General features: G+C 44.9%; 1 protein-coding gene across 4 annotated transcripts in view; it reads left to right on the top strand.

Moving 5' to 3' along the window:
- Window positions 1-23,828, top strand: part of LOC139008524 (sperm flagellar protein 2-like) — a 130,424-nt gene extending 106,596 nt beyond the window's left edge. For all 4 annotated transcript variants that reach the window (XM_070411843.1, XM_070411842.1, XM_070411841.1 and 1 more), the window contains 7 exons: window positions 3,067-3,173; window positions 3,827-4,009; window positions 7,939-8,031; window positions 11,798-11,977; window positions 15,383-15,622; window positions 15,757-15,879; window positions 23,292-23,828. In XM_070411843.1, coding sequence (XP_070267944.1) covers window positions 3,067-3,173; window positions 3,827-4,009; window positions 7,939-8,031; window positions 11,798-11,977; window positions 15,383-15,622; window positions 15,757-15,879; window positions 23,292-23,381 — 1,016 coding nt within the window. In that variant the 3' untranslated portion in view covers window positions 23,382-23,828. The remainder of the gene's footprint in view (window positions 1-3,066; window positions 3,174-3,826; window positions 4,010-7,938; window positions 8,032-11,797; window positions 11,978-15,382; window positions 15,623-15,756; window positions 15,880-23,291) is intronic.
- Window positions 23,829-24,582: the final 754 nt, after the last annotated feature.

Raw genomic sequence — 24,582 nt, 5'->3', positions numbered from 1 at the left:
ATTCTGAACTAACCCACTGTTTTAGTTTTTCAGAATAGAAAATATTTTTATTGAGCAATTCAAAATAATAATTTTGAGAAAGATAGACCACTCTTTTATTCCCAACTTGTGGTACAGACGAGTGAAGGCAGAAGTCATACCGGTCATGAGAAAGCCAAAGACCTTGCAGAGTTCCTTCTCTGAGCAGACACTGTTCGATGTGTTCATGTTCTGGTGGATGTCATTAATGAGCCTAGCATTCTGTCCCATGTCAGCCAAAACGGAAAGTCTTCAATCGCGGATGTATTTGCTACCTTGGAGTCGCCACGGGAAATGCTCCGAACGTATCAGACGAGGTGAGGAGTTGGGGATGATCTCTTGGGAAATCATTTGCCAGGGGCTTTTCCATTTAATGGTTGATGTGGGGCATATGTTTCTCCCCGGCCCAGGCCAAGAGAACTGGGGCGGCTTCAGTCGCACACTTTCATGGTCACTGCCTCAAAGGAAAAGGAAACTTTTCTGGTGTGAGAAACATGGTTTTGACACATCTTATCACGAGGCTGCGAGGCTGTTTCAGAGATGCCAGCCAAGATGTGGTGGAGGCAGCTGTGACTGGAAGCTTTCAATCGTGGCCCGCAAAGATCAATCACGGTAACCTATATGCGCTGACTCTGAGCCTACGGTTCTTTGATCATCTGTGTGAGTGCTTTTTATATCAGTAACTTTTCATTTGCATATGGATGGCAGAATTCAAAGATAAAGAAGTGGCCATCCTGATGACACATTATGGACCAGCATTGGCAGCTGCCAATGTGCAAATCGATGAAGTGCCCACTGAGGGGAGCATGCTGAAATTAGGGGCTTATACTGGGTGAGCATCAGCACACTAGCTGATCCTTACAAATACTAGGGTAAATCTTGGGAATATCAATCTTTCACATTTTTTTATTTCCCTCCTAGGTTACAGGACATCCGCAAATTGACCTGAGATGTTGTGACTTTGGTTTGCTCACACAGATATCCAAGTATCCTGACCACAGTGGACCTCGTGCTGACCCTCCTGGCAAACTCAGTGGGGCTTTCATCAGATGCAATGCACCAAGTCACAGAGGCATGCCAAGGTCAAGGCTGATGGCATGTCAGATCTCCTGACTATTCAAATGAATTCTCCAGACATTAATAACGTTGACCCCAGGAAAGCTAACCATTTATGGAATATGAGAACACTATCTTTGGCTGGTGACACAAGACCTAATTCGGATTGCTCATCCAACTCAGGAAGCCATGATGAAAGTGACCAGTAATATGACAAATGTTGACTTCATCTTTGGTCATAGCAGAAACAAAAAAATATTTTCAAGCCTGAAATATAAAAGTAAAGCCATCACTGGTCTTCGCATCAAAGACAAAAGGCATTTGGTATCTCCAGACACACAAAGCAAAAATCCAAAAACTGGTTTTCCAATAACACTCTGATTCTACTTGTATATCCACACATGCCTTCACAGTCTTTGGGTGGAGGTGTTTATTTCTAAGCAATGGTGTTATTTTTATGTCATCTTACTGAGAGTTATATGTACAGATCCTGTGTAACTAGAAGTATTGTGGCTCAGTTGGTTGGAGTGTCCTCCTGTGCACCAAAAGGTTGTGGGTTCAATCCCCGTTTGGGAGGCAAGCAATCAATGTTTCTCTCTCATCTCTCTCTCACTCTCTCACTCTCTTTCTCTCTCTCCCTCTTTCTCTCCCTCTGCTTTCCTCCCTTTCTCCTCTCTCCTTTCCTTCCCTTCTAAAAAAAAAAACAATAAAAAGTGTATAGTCTTACAACACTTTGCTTGCACCGTGGCTATTAGAAACAGTGGAAATATTTCCTACATCTACCAGAATTTGTAAGTATTTCAAGCCTCTTCATTGTTTCCGAAGAGTTTTTTTTATGGTTTCATTTTGAGGAACATGAATGATTTATTTCTAACTCACCCAAAAACCAATGCGATAGCATGTAAAGATCGTTTTACTGAAAATTCTACTACCTTGAAAAGTATTCTCATCTCTATAAAATTGAATATTCAGGTTTGATTTTTTTAAAAAGATACAGAATTTATTTCTGAACAACCAGCTGGATGGCCAGTCATATCAAAGAAAAACACATTCTGCTCTTGCTCCCCAGAAAATTACTGTCCAAATCTCAAAATTGTAGATTTGGTTTGAACCACTGAACTATTGCATGGATTACTGCATGCTTCTAAAGGTTAAAGGAAATGACAAAGTTCAGTTTGGATTCCTATAAATGCTAAAAATTTAGTAGTAAAGAAAAATTTGAGATGCTATGTCTACAGTTTTCATTCTTTTTATTTCTAAAAAAGAATAGCCATACACTCTGAACCTGAAAGATACCCAATACATGTAGGAGTCTCTAGCAGGAACCTCTGCTATGGGAGTTAGACATTTCTGAAGCAGAGTCACTATTTTTGCTTTCCTATTTCTTTTAAATGCATGTGTGTACAATGCAAAATGAGAAACCAACTGAGCAAACATCTTTGCTGGACAGGGTAAAGTAGATTAGTATATAAGAGCAACAATGCATTTGAAAGGTTAGTAGTGATCTTTTAAAAATTCTATTTTGAAATAGTGAGCCAATTTTATGATTGAGTTAATAATTTCAACCCAATCATTTAATAATTCAAATCTCCCTATGTTTATAAAAACAAATATATTCTGATCTAAAGAGTGAAATGAAGATAAATGTGTTACTTTGATCATTGTGGTGATTTATTTGCGTGCCTTTGAAACACCTTTGTCCCATATTTTCTGCAACATTTTACTCTTGCATCCTACTGTATAATAGGAAAGTTTAAGTATTTTTAAAAATTCAACCGATTCTGAGTAAAAGGTTTTTTAAAAAAACAAAAACCCTCCAAACTAAAATATGAAGTCCCAGGAAAGAAATAATGGGAGAGCATCAGGAAATTGATTGTTATTTTTATGCTTTCAAAATGTCTTCTGCTTCTCTAAAGGTTATTGTTTTACATAATATTAGTAAAGTGATTCCCCGTCACATGACTGAAAAAAATATTTTTCATTGTGTTATAGGCATAATAGGAATTAAACCATTTGCTGACATTCTTCTTGACTTGGTGACACTGAACCTTGGAACCAACAGCCTTCCCAGCAGTTGGATGCACCTCACTCAACCTGAAGTAAGCATCTGTTTTGTTTGGGCTTCCAAGCTCTGAGAAATTTTATTTGATCAATAAATCAATAGTTTCAAGAATAACCAGTTACTCGCACTGTATCTGACATTTAGTAAGCAACCAATAAAAATTGAATGACGGCATGGATGAACGTAAGACACATGCTCGGTATTGGAAGAGGGAATAGGGATGCTCACAGTCAGTGAAACATGATTGAGCCCATGAGGCTCAGCCCCTAAGCTTGTGTCCATTGCCAGCTGATGGGACAGTCCTGTCTAGTAAAAGCAGATGATTCTGGCAGTTCCTGCTTTTCATCTTCCTCTGTTTCTCAAGAATGTATCAGAAGACAAAGTGGCTAAGGAGTATTTCCCTACAGGCTGTATGCCTTGCACAGCCCCTTTCTCACTCTTCTCCCGCCTCTGTTGAAAACATGCAAAATCAACTGGGGACACGTGTATAAATGTATCACGTAACAGTAAGCAGCAACCCAAATGTCAAAGAAGCGAAAGATGAAACGCTCTCTAGGTACTGACTGCCTGGTGCAGAGCGGCTGACATCCTACTTCCTTCACCCGAATCTCTTACCAAGACACATGCGCAGATAGAGCATCACCCTAGAATCACACAAACATTCCAACGGCATCTCCTGTTTTCTTCTAGTTTCAGGAGTTAACATCTGTATTAACAATCGACTCGGAGATGGTGGACTGGCGGAAATTCCTGTTGGTGACCTCGCTGCCGTGGCCCATCCCTCTGGAGGAGGAGCTGCTGGAGACCCTGCAGAGGTTCAGGGCCATGGACAAGGAGCAGTCCGGCACCGTCACTTACGAGCAGTATATGCAGGTGGCTATCGACGCCCAGTGGCACTAATCCCAGCCCACTTTCCACCTAGGAAGCCGGATGTGGCTGGGGACCTTTACCAGAGCAGTTCTGGCAAAGGCAGAATCTGGATCACAGAGGAGTGAGAGAATGGTGAGGCCTTTAGGAAGTGAACAGAAGGAAAAAAACTCATTTTTGAGAAGTGTGAGTAAGGAAGGAGAGAGAGTGAAACCCCATAACTGAGAAGGGCCTGCATTGCTCATTGCCTGCCTGCTCACTGAATTCCCCCTGTTGCTGACCAGTTCACGCTGCTGGCAGACACAAAAGATGTTCACGCTTGTAAGGTGCTCATTTTGAAAGAGGGTGATACCCTCTAGATGCTTGTATCCCAAGTGCATGCCACCACTGAAAGATCACCCCTGCCCGCTTTCTTTTCTCCCGTAATGAACGCCAGCCCTGAGGTTCTCACGTCTCACAACTGAGCCGGAGGTAACAGCACTACATGGTAAGAAGAATCCTCCAAGGCTGATCAAACCAGCGCTCGGGTGATTAGGCTCTGATTTGCATCCCAAGTAGAGCCGTTTATGAACTCTGAACAAGCTGGCCCGAGCTTACAACTTGTGAAGGTGATTTTTCTCTTTGGCTCAAGACTTTTAAAAGCGGGCACAGTGCAATCAGCCACCTTCACTGTTTACAGTGCGCGCCCATTAACACAGGATATCGATTTAAACATCCTTTTTCGCAAACGTGAGACGAGCAAAGGGTGTTAGCGACTTTTACCGAAGTCCTGAGCCAAAACCCAGAAAGCTGCTTTACCAAAGGCGTGAGCTTCTTAGAGAGAGCTGGCTGCTGCCTTAGAGAGACTCAGAAATACTTGCTGGGACCCCGCCCATGTTCCGGGAGCAGCTGATTTCTGCTCTGCCCTCTCCTCTTGCCCCCACAGTTCCCACTCCTCGGGAGCCCCGGGACAACCAGGCCACCTGGACAGGCCCTGGACCATCCCCCGTCATGACTTTTACAGGTTCCCAGCCTCCCCAGCTCAGCAAAAACAGTTCTTCTATGGGAAAAGTCTAAGCAGCTTCTAGGGCAAAACTTTGTAAGGTTTATGGCAATGCCATGTTGTCATGTCAACGGGGCAATAGTCTAAGCCCACTGCTGAGATGAAGTTTTCGGGGCGAGGAAGGCTCTCTCCTCCGCTGTTTATTTTGTCTGTCGTTTTCTTTTCTTCTGACTAATTGCGAGTTCACCACAGCAGCCACATGAGAGAGTGTGCTGATTTCCCGGCTCTCACGATGGAGGAGACACGAGGTGTGTGAGGTCAGGGCCTGCGCCTTGCTCAGCCTTGCATGCGAGCATGAAAGCCCATTCCCCTGTGCTCCCCGCAGCCCTGCAGCCGCCGTCACATGCTTGCCTCTGTCACGCGTGCATGTGTGGTCACTCTCGTGTGCAGTTCTCTGGTGTTCAGCTCTCACTCCTGCTCTCAGGGAGCCTGGTGGTATTGCAGGCTTCTTGAGTCAGGCGTTCCAGGATCCCAGCAGTGCAGTAATTATTTATTTTCTAAGGAAAAGCATTGAAAGAAAAAATCCTTTGGCCATATTCTAGCTAGCAAGAGAGTTGCAAGGGCATTTCCATGTTTCAAGGAGAAATCACCTCACTCCCCAGGGAGGCAGGGGGTGGTGGCCTGAACCTCGATTTATCCATTTCAGCCCTGCTTGCTACGCAGGTTCAGGTCAGCATTTCATAGTGTGAACGTTTTCATGGATGACTGACTATTTTATCACCATCAGTCGTTTTCCAATTAGGTTATTTTGTTCTTTCTCATGTGGCCCTCTTGCGTGTGAAACTTTTTTTTAATCCTCACCCAAGGATATGTTGTTGTTTTTATATTATTGTTTTGGAGAGAGGAAGGGAGAAAAACACAAGAGAGAGACCGATCAGTGGCCTCCCATATGTGCCCCGACCTGGGATCCAGCCTGCAACCTAGGCGTGTGCTCTGACTGGGGATCGAATCGGCGACCTTTTGGTGCAAGGGACAATGCTCCCACCAGCTGAGCCACACTGGCCAGAGCAAGTGTGGAACATTTGAAACAGTTTTGTAGTTTCTGAAGTGCTATAAACGTTTGGAAGACTAATCTAAATGAACCATTGGTTTTAAAAATCCAGGAAGATTCCTGTGCACTGAAACCGTCGGATATGGAGTTGAGAGGTGGTTGAGCGATGGGGGAGAGGGGAGGGGTCCTAGCTCTGTTTCTTCATTCCCCCGCTGGCTGCTTTTACTATTTCCTCTTTGTCACATGTATTCAGCAATTTGATTGTTATGTTCCTCCATGTAGTGATTTTTCTACTTGGGGTTCATTGAGCTTCTTGAATCTGTGGGTTTTTTAGCTTTTTGTTTAATTTTGGAGAAATTTCAGGATATTTTCCCAAATATTATTTTCTGCACCCTCTGCTTTCTCAAAATCCAGTCATATGTTTATTGTCCCACAGGTACTGATGCTTAGCTCATTTTTTTCAGTCTTCTTTCTCTGTACTTTATTTCATCTTCATTTCTATTTCTGTGTCTTCAAGTTCACTGACTTTTCCTCTGCCACGTCGACTCTACTGTTAACACCATCCCGTGGATGTTTCCTTTAAGGTATTGTACTTTTTATCCCTAGAAGCTCATGTTTGGTTTATTAATTTCTTTCATTTCTTGCTTCATTATATGCATGTTTTCCTCCACATCCTTGAACAAATGAAATATAACCTTGTCTGTTCATTCTATCATCTGTGTCATTTCTGTGTTCATTTCTATTGCTTGATGTTTCTCCTGGCTGCAGGTCATGTTTCCTAGCTTCTCTTGCATGCCTAGTAACTTTCTATTGGATGCCAGATAGTGTGAGGTTTATATTGTTGGGTGCCCAGTTTTGTATACTTTACATATTGTCAGACATGCAGAGAGGTTACTTGAATCAGTTTTATCATTTCAAGGTTACATTAAGATTTGTGACGATGTGTCAAAAAGAAAGTAGAAAGCGGTCTGAGCAGAGACTGATTTGACAAGATTAAAGTTGTGAGAGGGTTGATATGGTTGCAAGGTACAAGCTAAAACAAATCAGAGGGAGACTGGACACATAACCAGCTCTGAGGTGACGGGGGTCGGGGGGAGCCTGTGATGGAGTAATGAGGTTCCACACCAGTATGGCAGCCGTGGGAAGGGAGGGATGGGTAAGGCATCACCAAACGGGAATCCAGGGATTTCATAATAGGTGTTAGATATGGGCTGAGAAACAGCGAAGTCAGTAAAAAGTAAACCTTTGAGCTCTTGAGTCAGCCAGTCAGTTACTCAACAAAGACTTTCCAGAACCAACAATGGGCTCTGAGAACAGACAGCAACTCAGACAGGGTGAGTGGAATGCAAGCTACTGTCACTGGTGCAGCAGGCCCCTCCAAAATATTGCTGTGTGAGCAAAATCTAGGGCAGTAACCTTCAAGCCTCATCGCATATTCCAAGTTCAGACACAGCTAGCATCCCTAATTTGTGGATTTTCATCTGTAAATTATACATGTGTACTACTGCAGCTGATGTATTATAGACATTACTAGAGGCTCAGTGCACAAAATTTGTGCACAAGTAGGATCCCTAGAGACTGCCTGTCACCACCGCCGCTGCTGGCCTCGGGGGCGGGAAGTCCCTTCCCCTGGCCGCTTGCCACTGCTGCCGCTGGCCCCACTCCAGGTCAAGGGGACAATTTGCATATTAGGCTTTTATTATATAGGATTACATTTTCAAAAATAAAAATTACAAATGATCAAAATACATGCAAGTGTTAGTTCTAGTATTTGCTTCTGCATCTCCAAGGTTTCTCCAGCCCACTTCAGACACCTGCACAAGGTGGGTTCAGTCTCTGTGTCTTTGAGCGGAATAATTATATCTCAGCATGCTACATTAATTATTTTTATTTTTTGTATAGGCTGGTCTGTGGTTTACAGAGGATGAAGACATAAAAATTCCAGAAAATCCTCTTGAACCGCTGCCATTCCATAGGCTGGAGCATCTCATACAGGTAATTACTGAGATCTTTAAAAAAAATTAACACTTTGCCCTGGCTGAGTGGCTCAGTTGGTTGGAGTGTCACCTCATAACCGAAATGTTGCAGGTTTGATTTCCTGTCACGGCACATACCTAGGCTGTGGGTTTGATCCCCAGAAGAGGTGTGTAAGGGAGGCAACTGATCTATATTTCTCTCTGACATCAATATTTCTCTCTCTCTCTCTCTCTCTCTCTCTCTCCCCCCCCAATAAAAACATATCCTTGAGTGAGAATTTTTTTTAAATTGAGTACTTTGACACTGATCAATTCCTTTGTCTTTTCTTCCACTTGTGTAATTTGTTTTAGACACCACTACCACCCTCCAGTTCCTCTGCTCTGTCCCTTAGGGAAAGATGAACACTCCCTAAGTGGCAGCACAGAGGAGCCCTGGGGAGGAGACAGGCCCACTCTTAGGTAGAATTCCACTGTTGACCCTCTAGGTAAGCGGTTCTCAACCTGTGGGTCGCGACCCCTTTGGAGGTTGAACAACCCTTTCACAGGGGTCGCCTAAGACCATCAGAAAACACACATATAATTGCATATTGTTTTTGTGATTAATCATTATGCTTTAGTTATGTTCAATTTGTAACAATGAAATTGGGGGTCACCACAACATGAGGAACTGTATTAAAGGGTCTCGGCATTAGGAAGGTTGAGAACCACTGCTCTAGGTGATCTTGGACAAGTTCCACCACCTCTCTGGGTTCCATCTTCTCATCTATCTAATAAGCTAATGTGTTACTCACCACATTTGTCTCTAAGTGCCCTTCCAATTCCAAAAGCTTAGGATGAAAACGGTCATTTTACCTGTATATGTTTTTGTACATTTCTGACTTTGACTAACATGGTATAACATAGCAACAGTTTGCATATATGGTATTGGCCATGGCGCATTGGATTTTCATTATTATCTAAAATATCAAGAGTAACTATTCATAATAGTACTATAATGATAGTAGTAATACACTGGTGATAATAATAGAGTCATGCTATTACCTTTTATTCCTGAGGCCACAATAGAAAGCAATACCTTAAAATCTAAAAATGACTCTGACTTCAGTGTAAATGTTTAAAATATGGAAATATGCCAAACAATAAGCTAGGAGAAGAGTTGGAGGGTAGATTTAGACACCACAGCAAGCTGTGTAGCTCGATTATTCCATTTCCAGGCGACCATGAGTCCGAAATTGCCGAGCAAAATTGAACATGACTCCAGTTATAACCTCAAAGGGAGCGATTTCCTTCCATTGAATGACATATTATGAGCACCTCTGCTAAATGCGAGCAGGAGAGCAGGGAGGAGAGACCGCCCGGGAATTACCAGGAGCCCGAGACAGGTGGCAGTTTCAGGGGCGGCTTTTTGTTTGGGTGGTTGGTGTTTTTTACAACGGGACCCCGGGGAACTGAGATCAGTTCGGTAAAGCTTCGCGAGGCCGTCTCTGAACGATTTTGTGAACAAATCTGCAGAGACATGAACAGGTCCTTCATTACTTGGCAAGAAACCAGCAGACTGAATAGCACCTTCCTTTCCAGACAGAAGTTTTTAGAAATGTCAGACAAACACCACATGATCTCACTTATATGTGGAATCTAATGAACAAAATAAACAGATGAGCAAAATAGATCCAGAGGCCTGGATGCATGCAACAGACTGACAGCTGTCAGAAGAGAGGGTGGTTAGGGGACTGGATGAAAGAAGGTGAAGGAATTAAGCAAAAAAAAAAAAAAACAAAAACAAAAACCACATATGCATAACCCATATAGACACAGACAACAGTGAACAGTGTGGTCACGGCCAGAGGGAAAGGGGGGTGGGGGTGGGGGCAGGGGGAAGGGAGGATGTTTGGGGCAGAAAGAGACCTTGCTGGGAGCGAAGGGTGCGCGATGCATGTGCAGATGCTGTGTTGTTGAGTTGTAGACTTGAAACCTGTACGGTTTTGTGAACCAATGTCACCCCCAATAAGTTCAATCTTAAACATTGAATTTTTAAAAAGAAAGAGAAATATCAGTCGAGGGCAGAGCCTTTTAGTTGCTCACCCAGCCGCTAGAGCCAGAAGGCAGATGGTGTGGGTCGCCCCCGGGACCGAGTAGCAGCAAAGCAGGAAAGGGTCAGCCCGCTATGCTCCTAGTCCTTCTGGAAACCCCTGAAGTAGCTCAAAGGCAAGGGATAAGGAGGGAAATGCATGGTCCTGGATGAACCCGCGAGCAGGATCATGACCCCTGAGAAACCGAAGGCTGCCTTAGCATCATCAGAGGGTGTTTCTCAGCATCTCAGCCTGGCTTCGGGCCTGGCTTACAGCGACACTCAGCAAACGGTTGATAAAGGGTGGCTGAATGAATGAACTTACAGATCCCATCAAACTCTGATTCTTCTCTGTTTTGTTAGCATAACTGGTTTTATGCATTTTCCTATAAACACTATTTTTATTTCCATATCTATTAGATTTGCCAAATATCAGAAATTTCCTTTTCCGTCTTCATGTACTAATATGTCTCAGGAGATGTGCCCACAGTTATAGGGATTGTTGGTGATAGAGAACAGCATGGTATCTCGGATCGAGGCCCTCGCTCCTCACAGCACAGGCCAGGCCCCAGCACTGGAGCCCCCTAGGAGTTTGCTACCTGTACGGGACCTTAGGCTGCTCCAGACCATCGGCTCCATTAGAGTCTGTATTTCGAACAGATTCTCCAGGTCACCGTATGCACGTGTTTGAGAAGAGCCAGTCACCTCCCCAAACAGGTCCAATAGGTCTTAGGTGTGGCCTGTGGGTCTCAGGCATGGCCTCAGCTTTGCAGGGCCCCAGAGGATGTTAGGTTCCCACGTACCAGCTCCTCGTGCTGCCAAATGCACGAGACGTTGTGCATAGAGCTGGCTGCCCCCTTGGTCCCCAGCATGAGAGGGAGGCTTAGCAAACAACGGATGCTCAGTGGGTAGCGCACTCTCTCCCTGGAGGTGAGCCCCTGTGGGAAGAAGTCACATCACTGTCAGCAGATTAAGTACGAAATCCAGAGCAAGGTGGGCCCGTTTAAAGATTTCAATGGCGAGAGACCCAGTGGCTTTGGGCATTGTTAGTTCCTCCTCTCCCCACTCCACCCAGAGAGGGGTGTACCCGAAGCTTTACGTTCAGGACTCATGGTGGTGCTGAGCACAGACCGAGGGTCCTTGCTCTTGGGTTCCCTTTTCCTACTTAACATGTGGTCCCTGCCATCTTGATTAGCACATTTTTTCCCTAAATATGTTCATACCATTGATTAGCATACAGTTTTCTTTGCAGTTAGAATTCCAAGCCCTACTTTTTATGGGGTTTTTAAATTTTATTTAGCATATTCTTCATTTAATACCATTCACTATATCAGTGATGGCGAACCTATGACATGCGTGTCAGAGGTTACACACAAACTCATTTTTTTGGTTGATTTTTCTTTGTTAAATGGCATTTAAATATAGAAAATAAATATCAAAAAATATCAATCTTTGTTTTACTATGGTTGCAAATATCAAAAAGTTTCTATATGTGACACGGCACCAGAGTTAAGTTAGGGTTTTTCAAAATGCTGACACGCCAAGCTCAAAAGGTTCGCCATCACTGCACTATATGTTAGTTTTACTGATTCTGTCCCCAGAAAGTGACCGTTTTCCACAGCTGCTGGGCAGGGGTGTCCGCGTGGCCTGTCCACAGAGTGCATGAACAACCGGAGTGCGTGCATCTTACGTTTGGCTGAAATCCTTTGTGTGGCAGTTTTTCTTTAGGCTCTTCGCCGACCCTGAGAAGGAGCCACCCCTGCTGGACTACACACAGATGCTGCTCTACTTTGCTTGCCACCCAAACGCCGAAGAAGGGGTCTACAGGGCCCTCAGCGTGGCCATTGGGACACACATCTTCCAGCCAATCGAATTGATTTCACTTCTCACAGAAGAGGTAATTGAGTTCCAGAAATGGGGCAGCCCTGGGGTCTGGAGGGGGATGCCAGCAAATCCTACGCTTCTAACAAGGACTGTGTTCTTTTCCTTTCCGTATTTTCCTGGGTAACTAACACAACCAAGTTGCATGTACTAGGTCTTCAATCAGCCTTATTCAATCGGACTCCACTGTCCAAAAAAAAAAAAAAAATTCTTTTGTAGTTGTCAAAATTTGCTCAAAGTTTCTTGGCGGAATCCAAGTTTTCTCCGTCAAGGACAGCTTTTCTTTTGCATGAGGTGCTAATCCTGATAAATGAGAAAGAGCTGGGGCCAGCCCAATCTATTTGAAGGCTTTATGGAAACCCTGTGTAAAACCCATTCAGACTTTAGACACACCCCACGTGTCAGTGACGCTGGTAGTGTTTCAGGCCAAAGCCCAGCCACCTGAAAACCCAGGTGCTCTGTGTCAGCTGCATCCTGGGACAGAGAAGCTTAATATCTAACAAGACCCCACGTTCCCCTTAGATTTCTAAGGCATTGGCATTGCTGGGTTTTTTCTGGTGAAAAAGCCCCAGGCCAGGGTACTAATTAATGCCCTTATTAGGTATCCATTGACATGACTTTTTAGGCTTGCCCTGATCTTTGGAGGATAGATCTGTGACTCTCATGATGGAATGTTGTTGTTTTTCTGTTCTTCCTCGGTGGTCTCTCTGTGAAGAGAATATAAACAGAAACCCGGAGAAGGTGGGGAGCCTGGCTGATCTCTGAGAGAAGAGCATTTCAAGTGAAGACAGCTGTAAATGCGAAAGCAGCTGAAGTGGGTCACGCCTAGTGTATGCCCAGAAACAGAGAGTCGGCCATTGTATTTGGAGAGCAGTGAGCTAGAGGAGTGGTTGGAAAGGAAAGTGCGGGGGAGAGCTCAGAGGGCTTGGCAGGCCCTGCCAAAAGATGGTACCAGAAGTCATTGGAGTGTGGCCATCTGACGGACAACGTGTGGCCCTCCCGGGCTGCGGTGTTGAGGCCGGACTGCAGGGGGCGCAAAAGAGGCAAGAAGGAGAGCTCGTTATTCAGGAAGGCGGTTGCTTATCCATGGAATCTTTTTGCTAAGTTATTTCTACCTTGATTTAGGGACAACATGTTACCCCAAAGTAGCTGCCACATCGCAAGTGTTCAACTGTTTGTAGACATGGCAGGAAAGAAGGGAGGGAGAGAGGGGAAGGAAGATACCCAGTCTCCAAGGTAAAGCAGAGGAGAGCAGCTATTCCAGGCAGAGGTAAAAACAGGAGCCATGAGGCTGCAAGGAGCCAGAGACCAGGAAAACGACGCCCTTGCTAGAGCTGTTGCTACAGCAACAGACAGCTGCCGTGGTGGGTAGCAGCCAAGCCAGCTATCAGGGTGGAATCCCCTCTACCCCTGAATCACCTACTCAGGAAGCAGCTCCCCTGGAGGGCTTCTCTCAAGAGCTCTTTGAAAACCCAAGGACGCTGCCCCTGAACTGACCCACAACCAGGGAACAGCAGAGCGACCGGGAGAGGAGCCAGGCATGGAATGCACGTGTCCCACACCACACGGACCAGCCTGTTCCTGGCTGGAGTGAACCCTAGGAGGTTTGACATACAGGATCCACCCACCTCCCTCATTCTTGCTCACCCCTGTCCTGCCACCCTGCATCCGATGATGCAGCTCTGTTCCTGTGCCCTTTCCAACTGTGTTCTAGTTTCCTGGGCAACCTCATCTCAGGAAGCCAAAATGAGCCTACTCAGAAATCACACCTCCAGCAGATTCACAGCCACTCCCAAGGCACTGAATCAGAGCTCTGCTTTTGCTTGTCACATAAACAACTAGAAACCTCCCGGATGTTTCAGCTTTTCTTACTCTGCTTCTGAGACGCCGGCTGTTCTAGTTGGTGTGGTACAGACCTCCCATTTAAACCCCTTCTTCTTGGGTAATTTAAAAGACGTTCAAGAGCGGAGCACGAATGAGTATGCCCTCATCCCAGTGAAACCTGAAGGAAGTTGACACATTGGAAAATGGTTCATTCTGACCCATGCGGTGTGGGGTTTTGATGTTGGAAATTAGTAACCGACACGCTTGAATCTCCCAGAGTTTGCGAGTCATGTTATAGCATCTTGGCACAGCCTTGGAGGCCCTGGGGTTGGGAACACACACGTTTTTATTCCATTTGGCTCTTTGATGCTTTGCCCACATTGGTCCTGTTAGTGACCTGCTCCGCCCTGAGATGCGAGAATGAGCTGATTGGATACAGGAATTCGTGGTCTGGCACCATTCCAGAGACGCATCTGCTGGGAGGCCTTCAGGACTGCCTCTGAGCGTTCCCGAGTGTGACATAGCATTTGCCAGGGCCACAATCCGATAACAAAGTGACTCACACAGAATTTTGATGCCACTAATAATTGCTCATTCAGACGCACTGGCTCTTCTCCTCTCCTGCCTCCTGGCTTTGGTCACGCACCTCCATTAAAACCCGTGGTCTTTCCAAGATGTGTGTTGGAGAAGGTCCCCTCTACACGCCCTGCAGGAGGCCAAGCTAGTCGCTCTGGTCCCAACCTCAGCCTCACTCCCCTCTCCCCTCCCTCTGAACCACTGGTTCCATTCTGTCCCAACCCCCTAGAGAGCAAAAACCACAAAAATTTTAAAAGCGTCATCTGACACTAATCAATTAAGGATTAAACTGTTACCCTTTAGCTAAAATTGAAAAATCATTTATCCATGCTGCTCATGCCAGGCCTTGGAAAGGCTGGTTCCTCTCCATGGAGATAGTGCAGAGAGACCAGTTTCCTTCTCGCTTTAATTCTGGTATCACCCGCTGCTCTCACCTGACTAGTCACTGGCTCACCCACAGGCTCTATCTTTATGTGTCCACTCAGCACCTTTGCTGCATCTGAATAGGAATTCATTCACTCTTCACTCACTCAGCAGGCGGTTTCACATCTCTCCGTGCATTTCACTACCCTGGGCAACTGTTGATGGGCAGCCACTGTGATGATCCCCCGGCTTCCTAGGTGGAGACAAGGCCAGCTTCACAGTCATGCCATGTAGCACTTCAGCTGTTCAAAATGGAGAAGAGGATGGATGGATGGATGAATAGATGTGCTTAATTCCAAAATCTTCACCTGATAGAAAATTCTTCCTCTCTCTCTCTCTCTCTCTCTCTCTCCCCTCCCCCCCCCCACCCCCCCCACCCCCCCGGTTAGATTTCATTACCAACAGGATTGGGCTAGGGTTTGGACGTGATTTTCAGTTTGGCCAACATATTCTCTTCTTGACTTTGTGGAGCTAGCTTGAGGTAGGCATTATCATTCCGTAGCATAAAAAATCGGTGACAGAGTTGGTGCTTTTTAAATGCCTCTGTTCCTGGGAATAATTCAGTCTGACTTCATGTTCTCTTCATTTATTTGTGCAGACCTACCTCTTTACTGACGAGACTCCACTGCAGGACTATTCTGAACCAGAGGAGGCCTTTCTAAGTGCGTACAGGAAATTCATAGAGGAAAGGGAGGAAAGGGAACCGGAAATTCCTGAAAATATCAACACGGAAAAGATTTCTCTGGAAACACTGCTCCAAGTGTTCCGAGCACAAAACAAAGCCCAGAACGCCAACAGATTTGCCCACCACCTGAGGGCCGAGAACGCCTACTTAGAGGTTGGTACAGGAAGCAACCTGTGCCTAAGAAAAGTGGCCCCAAGTCGAAGCATATTTTTATGGAATTTATTAAGTAAAAAACACTTTTTAACATTTGCAGAATTGTAAGATTAACTAATTTTATCTTTCTTAAGAACTTCATAAAAGTATTTGAGGACCTGGGTGCCAAGAATCTGGAGCCGATAGAAGTCTCTGTTCTTTTGAAGCATCCTTTTATTCAAGACCTGATTTCCAGTTATCCCGGCTATAGGATTCCTGTGAGTATCACCCAAAGGCATCCTCATTCAGCTGAGCTCAGGTTGGAGCGTAGTGGGACATTCGGATGTGGAATAGCAGGAAGCAGGGAGAGGCTGGACTCAGCCAGACAGGGTCTGGGGAAGCTGAGCTGGGAATGGCATCCGGCCAGATAAGCCAGCCTACAATCCCCCAGGGCAGCAGGCCAGGCACAGTGCAGATAGCTATCTGTACTAGGGGTCTCTTAGTACTATAGATAGTACTGGAGATACTAGGGATAGTACTCTCAATGCTGTAAATAATACGAGAAATGCTAGGGATAATACTCTCAGTGTAATGGATAGACTAGAAACACTAGGGGTAGTACTCTCAGTGCTATGGGTAGTACTAGAAATACTAGGGATAGTACTCTTGGTGCTATGGATAGTACTGGAAATGCTAGGAATAGCACTAGAAATACTAGGGGTAGTACTCAGTGCTATGGACAGTACTAGATATACTAGGGTAGTACTCACAGTATAATGGGTGGTACTAGAAATACTAGAGATAGTATTTTCGGTGCTATAGATAGTACTAGAAATACTAGGGATAGAATTCTCAGTATAATGGATGGTACTAGAAATACTAGAGATAGTATTCTCGGTGCTATAGATAGTACTAGAAATACTAGGGATAGAATTCTCAGTACTACAGGTAGTACTAGAGATACTAGGGATAGAATTCTCAGTACTACAGGTAGTACTAGAGATACTAGGGATAGTACTCACAGTGCTATGTCTAACACTAAAAATATTAGGGATAGTGTTCTCACTCTATAGATAGTACTAGAATTACAAGGGATAATGCTCTCAGTATTATAGATAATACTAGAAATACTAGGGATAGTACTCTCGATGCTATGGATGGAACTGGAAACACTAAGGATAGTGCTCTCAGTGCTATGGATGGAACTAGAAACACTAGGGGTAGTGCCCTCAGTGCTATGGATGGAACTAGAAACAATAGGGTAGTTCTCTTAGTACTGTGGATCTGCCTCATCAGGACCATAGGATTACCTTGGATCTACAACAGAAGGCTGGGGGTAGATGATAGTTAAAGCCAGATGGATGCCAGCATTTGTGTTCTGGATAATTCCCACCACCTAACGACCAGAGCCTGTGATTGAAAAGTGTGAAGAATAAATCCCCCCTTGCCGAAGAGAAGTGAAACCATGATCCCCAGCCAAGTGCTGACATATCCATGGTACACATTGTCTGCGTAATACATGCGGTCACAGTGCTTGAGAAAGATCGGGTGCCAGTTCCATCCGGGAAACATTATTCAGGATAGGGAAACTGAGGACGAAACCCATAAAGACTGGACCAACCCAGCAGAAGAAAGGAAGGACGAAAGGAAGAGCTGCACCTCAGAGCTCACTCAGTAACCAAGCAAGTTTCAACCCACATGCTGAATGTACCCCCACCGTGGCCAGCCCCAGCTCGCCAACAGCAAGGGTAGGAGGACAGAGGCTGCCCCCTCCCAGGGTGTGGCAGGTTGCTGCGACCCTCTCACATGCGTGGAAGTTCTCCTATTTGGCTCCTGCTAGTTGTTTATTGGACTAAAACATGTTTGCTGAGCTTAAGATACAAGCACTTTAGCTTTGGTAAAATACAGGTGATATAGATGCATTTCTCTTGACTTCTCGGTGATAACTACCCATGCCCAGGAATGGGATGATCCAAACTTAAATATCTTTGTATCTAAATTGGTGATCCTTTCTCATACAAAGGTTACTACCTATATTCATAATAATTGAAGTGGCTCTCTAATAAGCTAGCAGTAAAGCATGATTATAACATTTAAGAACACAGGCTCTGGAATCAGAAAGTCATGGGACTGAATCTGGGGTCTACCACTCCCTAGAACCTGACTTTAACTCTCTCTTGGTCCTGGCTCTCTCCTCTGTTCAGTGGGGATAGCAGCCCTTCCTGTTTAAAGGGTCGTGGCGAGGATTCAATGAGATTATGCATCGGAAGCACTTGCCATGGTCTCTGACGCGTGGCAAGCGCTACAGAAATGACGGCTGTTGTGATTCCTAGTCAACACCCAGCACTCACCGCGGACGCCCGTCATAGAAGGACCCATGAGCACCCAGCTCAGCTGCTGCTCCCGAGCAGTACACTTCCCTTTGCAAGGAACTTTTTTGTGCAGGAACCACATGAGAATGACGTAAGGTGAAGCACCCAAGCGTACAATTAGAGGAATTCAACACATAGGGCTTTCTGTATGTGTGTGCTAGACAGTGAGTCCTTAAAGATGGCCAGGGTTTGGGAAAGTGGAGGGAGAGGAGGGGGTGTCTGCCTGGCTTTTGCTGTGGGGTGGAGCGGGGGCAGCCTCCCAGGTGAGAGGCGAGGCCTGGGCAAAAGTGTGGAGAGGACTGCATGGGAGGAGCAGGAGCCCCTGACCGGCTGATGGGCATTGGTGAAGGGCTCAGTGCTGCCCTCGGAGCAGTAAGACCAGAGCAGTTAGATCGGAGCAGTAAGACCAGAGCAGTTAGATCAGAGCAGTAAGATCGGAGCAGTAAGATCGGAGCAGTTAGATCGGAGCAGTAAGATCGGGCAGTAAGATCGGAGCAGTAAGATCGGAGCAGTTAGATCGGAGCAGTAAGACCAGAGCAGTTAGATCCGGCCAGGTAGCAAAGACCTCAGAGGTCACCCGGAGAAGTTCAGATTTGATTTGAAACGCGATGGGGAGAGGATATAGGCTTCTGAGCCGGGGTGTGAACGGGTATTAATTTCTCATCCCTGCGTGTTTCTTTGTCTTAACCATAGCGTGCCATTATGCCTCTACATCTTACAGGACTCTTTTAAGAATTATTTGTGTCTCTTTGTTTACTAGTAAATAGGTCTGAGATATGTGGAAACACAGCTGGCTGTTATTCCAAGTTATTCACACATTCCACAAGCATCTGCTGTTTGCACTGAAACTAGTATATCGCGTGTCCCTTTCAGCGTCTTCTATTTTATTCCTTCGTTAGTACAGGGCAGCTTTCTTCCCCACTTCAGGTTAGGAGGGCATAAGTCAGGACACCCCTACAATTAGTGGGGACGGAGCACACCAGGACTAGATAAAGGAGCAGTGAGAGGCAGGTGAGTGAGTGTCACACACAGGGTGGGGAGTCATCAGCTGTGGGGATCTGTCCCCCTTTTTCCCTCTTGTTAGCCATCCTTCTGGGTACAGCAGGTTCCAGAAGCCCGTGACTTCAGGCTGCGTTTCATCCCACGTGTTCCGTCCACATTTCAGGGAGCGGCCCTTCTATTTTGAACCAGCAAAAAGGTCTTTCAAAACCCCTTGGCCTTGTGGACAATAGCATTCATCTTCTATTGCCGAGAATAAGTAGCAGCATAAAATGATACCACAGGTATCCCGGATGGGAGGGAAACTCCCCTCCGACGTCAGGACCACTTGCGATCACCCCTTCTCTCGCCGAATGACTGGCCACCGAGGTGGGTAACTCGCAGAGAAGATGCTGAAGATGCTGGTCGGCACTTTGCAGAGAAAAGAACAAGGCCCCACAGTGCTGTCTTGGAGAGCCAGCCCCTGGGAGGTGCCCACACTCCTGGGAGCTGGCCGCCAGGAGGCTGTTTTTAACGCCGTATTTTCCTCATTTGGAGGGAGTTTCATCAGTTTGCAGTCACCTCCACTGAAGTCCTGCTGGCATCTTGGATGACATGGTTCCTCTCTGCGCAGGGCTGTCTCCCATGTGGCAGCAATCTAACAGTTGGGGCCTTACCCACTGTATTCCAGGAGCACCTCGATGTATTGACCCCCAAACTACCTCCGCACCTTCCCCAGTCTCCCCTGGCTGAGGGTGTCTGACCCCAGTGACCTGGCTTCCGGCACCAGGATGGCCTGCCGCTCCAATAGCAGAAAGAGAGTGTGTCTGTCAGCCAGTCGTCAGTCTGTTCGGTCTCATTCCCTCGCTGCCAGAGTGCTTCTGCTGAGTCAGCTTCCTCGCCTCTCCTCCCCTTGACCTTCACATCTCGTCCCTGTCACGCCACTGAGGCATCTAAGGAGAGTCAGTGGGCCACCACCAGCAGGACTCACTCGTGACTGCGAATCAAGGGGAGTTGAGCCTGCCACCTGAAAAGCCTTAATTCTGATATTCTAAAATGAAAGAAGTCTCCTTTCCAGTAACATGCTCTATTCTCACTTTCACTAAGCAAAAAAGGAGAGAGAAAGAGAGAGAGAGAGAGAGAGAGAGAGAGAAAGAGAATAAGAAGGGAGGGGAGGGAACGAAGGAGAGAGGGGCAGCGAGAGGGAGGGAGGAAGGGAGAGAGGAAGGAAGAAAAGAAAGAGAAACAGGAGGGAGGGAAGGAAGAAGGAAAGAAAGATAGAAAAGGAAGAAAGAAAGAAAGAAGAAAGAAAGAAAGAAAGAAAGAAAGAAAGAAAGAAAGAAAGAAAGAAAGGAGGGAGGGAGGGAAGGAGGGAGGGAGGGAGGAAGGGAGGGAGGGAGGAAGGGAGAGAGAGAGAGAAAGAAAAAGAAAGAAGGAAAGAAAAAGAAAAGAAAAGAAGAAAGAGAAAGGAGGGAGGGAGAAATAAAGGAAGAAAGGAGGGAGGGAGGGAGGAAAGGAAGACAGAAAGGAAAAGAAAGAAGACTCTGGAGACTCAGGCACAGGTCTTGTCATCATTTTTGCTCCAGATATCCATGTACAATTAAATAGATCGCATTTTAAAATGAACTTTAAGCACAGTGGTGTTATTTGAAGATCTCTCAAAATAAGTAGAGCACAAGCTAGAGTGTGGTTTTTACAATGTTTGCTCTTATCAACAGTGGGAAGTGAAGGTTGTTGCCTAACAGCTCTGTTGGGCAACAACTCTGTTTACAAGGTTCGTGTTTGAGAGCAGCAACATTTTAAAAGTGCATATTTAGAAACCAAGTATGCATAATTATTTTCATGTGTTTTATTTTGCTCCTGCTGGGGGTGGCCTGGCTTTGTGGTTAGGAGAGCAGGCTCGGGACCACACTGATGAACCCAATCCGTGAGTAGGGTTCATACCAACAAATTGTGTGATCTTGGGCAAGTGACCTCACAATGCCTTGGTTTCCCATCTGTAAAACAGGGTTAATTATCACACTTACCTCACAGGGTTCTTGTATGGATTAAATTACTTCATATAGAGATATAAAGGTGGTTGGCAGCTATAGATCGCTCAATAAATGTTAGCCACTAGCTATTATTATCAGTGGGTATGATGGTAATTGCACAGGAAATATTTCTGAGCTGTGTAAATGCTATGTATGGGAGAACTAATAAGCTGGCATGTCACCTCTTGAATTCAGTATCCGCTCTGGAAAGAAGGAAAGCGGTCCCTGGTGCAGGGCCCTGGAGACAAAGGTTCAAACCCCAGAACAACCCTGTGGAAAATATCTACATGGAAAATCCAGATTTTTATGTTGGATTTTATAGTTGTTCAAGTAGAGTCACTTATTTCACTTCTACTTTCATAGATCTGCTACGAAAAGGTTATCTTCAAGAAAGTTTCCTAAATTATTAAGAAAATGCTTTGGTGAAATGTGACAAGAGCAATGAGAGCATTATGACTTGGTTATTAGCAAGTAGAGTCCATTAATTTCCTCTGACAAATATATTTAAAATGCAAGCGAACACACGATTTTCTATACAAACCTAACAGATGTCGTTTCTTATCATGAACACATGCTGATTATATGTAAATTTCTTTTAACTAACCTCTAAATCAGGTGTTCTCAACCTTCTGGCCCTTTAAATACAGTTCCTCATGTTGTGACCCAACCATAAAATTATTTTTCATTGCTACTTCATAAGTGTAATGTTGCTACTGTTATGAATCGTAATGTAAATATCTGATATGCAGGATGGTCTTAGGTGACCCCTGTGAAAGGGTCACTCAACCGCCAAAGGGGTCGCGACCCACAGGTTGAGAATCACTGCTCTAAATGGAACATAGAGCCTTAAAGTTAAGGCTCCCATTCAACAGGAGATAATGATAAATCTGTTTGTGTTAAAATCAGAAGAGAATTTCTGTGAAGACCCAATCACATGAGGACCAAATTCCTATAACTGTAAGTGTGACTAGAAGGGACTCTCGTGCTGTTTTGTCTTCAAGGCACCTGATTTTAAAATAAGCTCCACCTTCTCCTTTACCTTTATAACAAAACATGATGGCTGCTTCAATGCCTCATGCTTTCAAAGCTCCCAGGTCAAACATTTCCAGACTCTCAAGCTTTTCTCAATTAACTGCTCCTGAACATGATGGCCTGCGATTTCAGCTATAAACGTAGCCCAGGTTGGTTTAAGTATCTGGAGTTTTCAATTCTCCCCATGCTACGGAGGGTCAGATAATCACAGGTCAGCTCATCCCTAAGCCCCCGAGTTGACAGTCGGTACATGCACTATTTAAAGTTATTCAGAGTCCTTGGCTGGTGGACTACTTCTTCTCTCAGTTCTTCACTCAGTGCACTGAAGATTGGCCTTTGACTGTAGAAGATCTATGTTTTCAAAGAAGCGTTCCTCAAGACAATGATTCACTACGATTCCTGGCAGTGACATGTAGAAGCAGCCTGTGTGTGTGTCACTCGGCTGAACTAACTCATGTCTTTGTGAGTGAAGTGGCCACAGTCAAACTGAAACCTTTGGAACTCAACTCTGAAGAAAAGAAACTTCCCTAAATTTGTGTGTAGGGGAGGGGAGGGAGCAAACTAGAAACCGCATAAACATAATTCTATATTTTCCACAAGTGTTTGTATCCCTGGTACATTGTGATAGTATTTTAAGTTTATTTTTAACAATAGGGTAGTGAAAATGTGGGGTAGAGAGCGGGGGCAGACTAGAAGAGGTGGAGGGGGGGGTGGTGGAGAAAAGGGAAACTATGTAATAGTTTCAACAAAAAAGATTTTTTTAAAATCACAAGTATAATAGTAATTTACAAGTAGATTGGAAAAATATCTGTGATTTAAAATGTAAGCAAGCTGGGCATTTTAAGTGGGTGAAAAACAGATCCTTCTATCCTTGGTATTAAAAAAATTGAAGAAATGAGGCAATCTCCGCCTTCTCAGTAATCTGTTGTTCTAAAAGTCTACAAGTCTGGAGACATGATTAATGTAGCATTAGGATTTTCCTTTAATAGAAAGTGAGTACTGCTTTTTATTCATTAATAGGGAAATAATCTTTTGGCTTACCCATTATGTGCCAAACTCCGTGTAACTGCTTTTATAAACGTGATTTAAGCTAATGGGACAATTCCATTATGAAATGAGGGAAAGCAGGAGAAGATTCAAACTAAATAGAGAACAATTTTATCAAAGGAAAACAATAAAAACCTACTTACTCTTTAATCACTGCCACGTATTAGGTGATCATTAATCCTGTCATTGGTAAATGTTTATAACTTCCCTTTAAATCTCTTCTCTTAGGATATTAAATTGATTCTGCTAAGGAGTGAGCATATACAAGGAAGTGATGAAGAGAGATCTCCCTCAAGACTGACAGAGGACAGGAAATGAAAACAAAAGACTGCGATTGTTACAATTTGGCAATGAATCCTTCAACATGCAATGCAAACACCGTGTTTGTCATGTATGTTTTTGTTGTACGTGTAGAAATGACCCCTACCAGGTTATGAGGTGGGCTTCTTTAACTCAGAGAATATTCTGTAATAAATCTTAAATTTCTGAGCAAAAATTCAAAGTGAGAAGGAATGCATTTTGAAGGGATTCTGAAAAACAGAAGGCGCCAGAACAAGATATTCCAAAAAAATCCACACTTGAGCAATCCCTATGAGAAGTGTCTAGAGGAGGCAGATGCAGTCAAAATTCCCCCAAAGCTCCACAACAGGGCCTTTCTGCTGTGGACGTTTTGTGGTTCTTGCTCCGTGTGCTGTAAAGTCCAAGGCTCATCCCACTAGCCAAAGAGAAGGCTACTTCATCAGCTGCTGGTATACTCATGCTCCTGTAGTCTAGTCCTAATTCTTTCATCATAGAATAGGATGAAATATTATTATTATACTTTCCTGTAGAAATGGATGTACAATTGCATCTTTTTAGTTGTATAAATTAGCAAATCAATCAATTCAATGATACTTATCTCAAGAAATTTTTTTGTTGTTTTTTAAGTGAGTGATAATATATTCTCAGCGGCTGGGCTCCTATGAACCATCCTCTGGGTTTCCTCACTGGCTACTCCTTCTGAGGATATCTTGCTGGACCCTCCTCTTACAGATGTTGTTGGGTCTCCAAACTGTTGTGTCTCCAGGGTTCAGTGTTTTCTATCCACAGTCAATCCCTGGATGATCCCTCTATTTCCATAATGTACGGGTATTACAGAAGCTAGTGCCGAAGTTTCCATCCCCGTCTTCCTGGCACCCTTCTCCTTTACTGTCCACTTGGTTACCACATGGATAGGTCATGGTTATCACAAGCGCATGTCCACAGCCAGCAGAGGAGCCATTTCTAATCATGCAAGTCAGGTCACGTCACCCCTCTGCTCCAATCCGCCACTGACCTCCACCTCACTCAGCGTCTAGTCCAAGTCCTCACCTTGGTCTCACCCCTTGCTACTTCTCTGATCTCATCTCTTGCTATTCTCCCTCCTGCCCACTCTGCTTAAGGGACAACTCCACCTTGTTGATTCTGGAACACACCAGGCCTGCCCCTGCCTCCGGACCTTGGCTTTTTTTTTTTTATTTTCTCTCTCTGCCTGGAAGGA

The sequence above is a fragment of the Myotis yumanensis genome, unplaced genomic scaffold (assembly GCF_028538775.1).
Source record: "Myotis yumanensis isolate MYYU_CA2020_CCGP unplaced genomic scaffold, mMyoYum1.0.hap1 SCAF_4, whole genome shotgun sequence".
Classification (NCBI taxonomy): Eukaryota; Metazoa; Chordata; class Mammalia; order Chiroptera; family Vespertilionidae; genus Myotis; species Myotis yumanensis.
The sequence above is the reverse complement of the archived record's forward strand: the minus strand, read 5'-3'. Positions and strand labels throughout refer to the sequence as shown.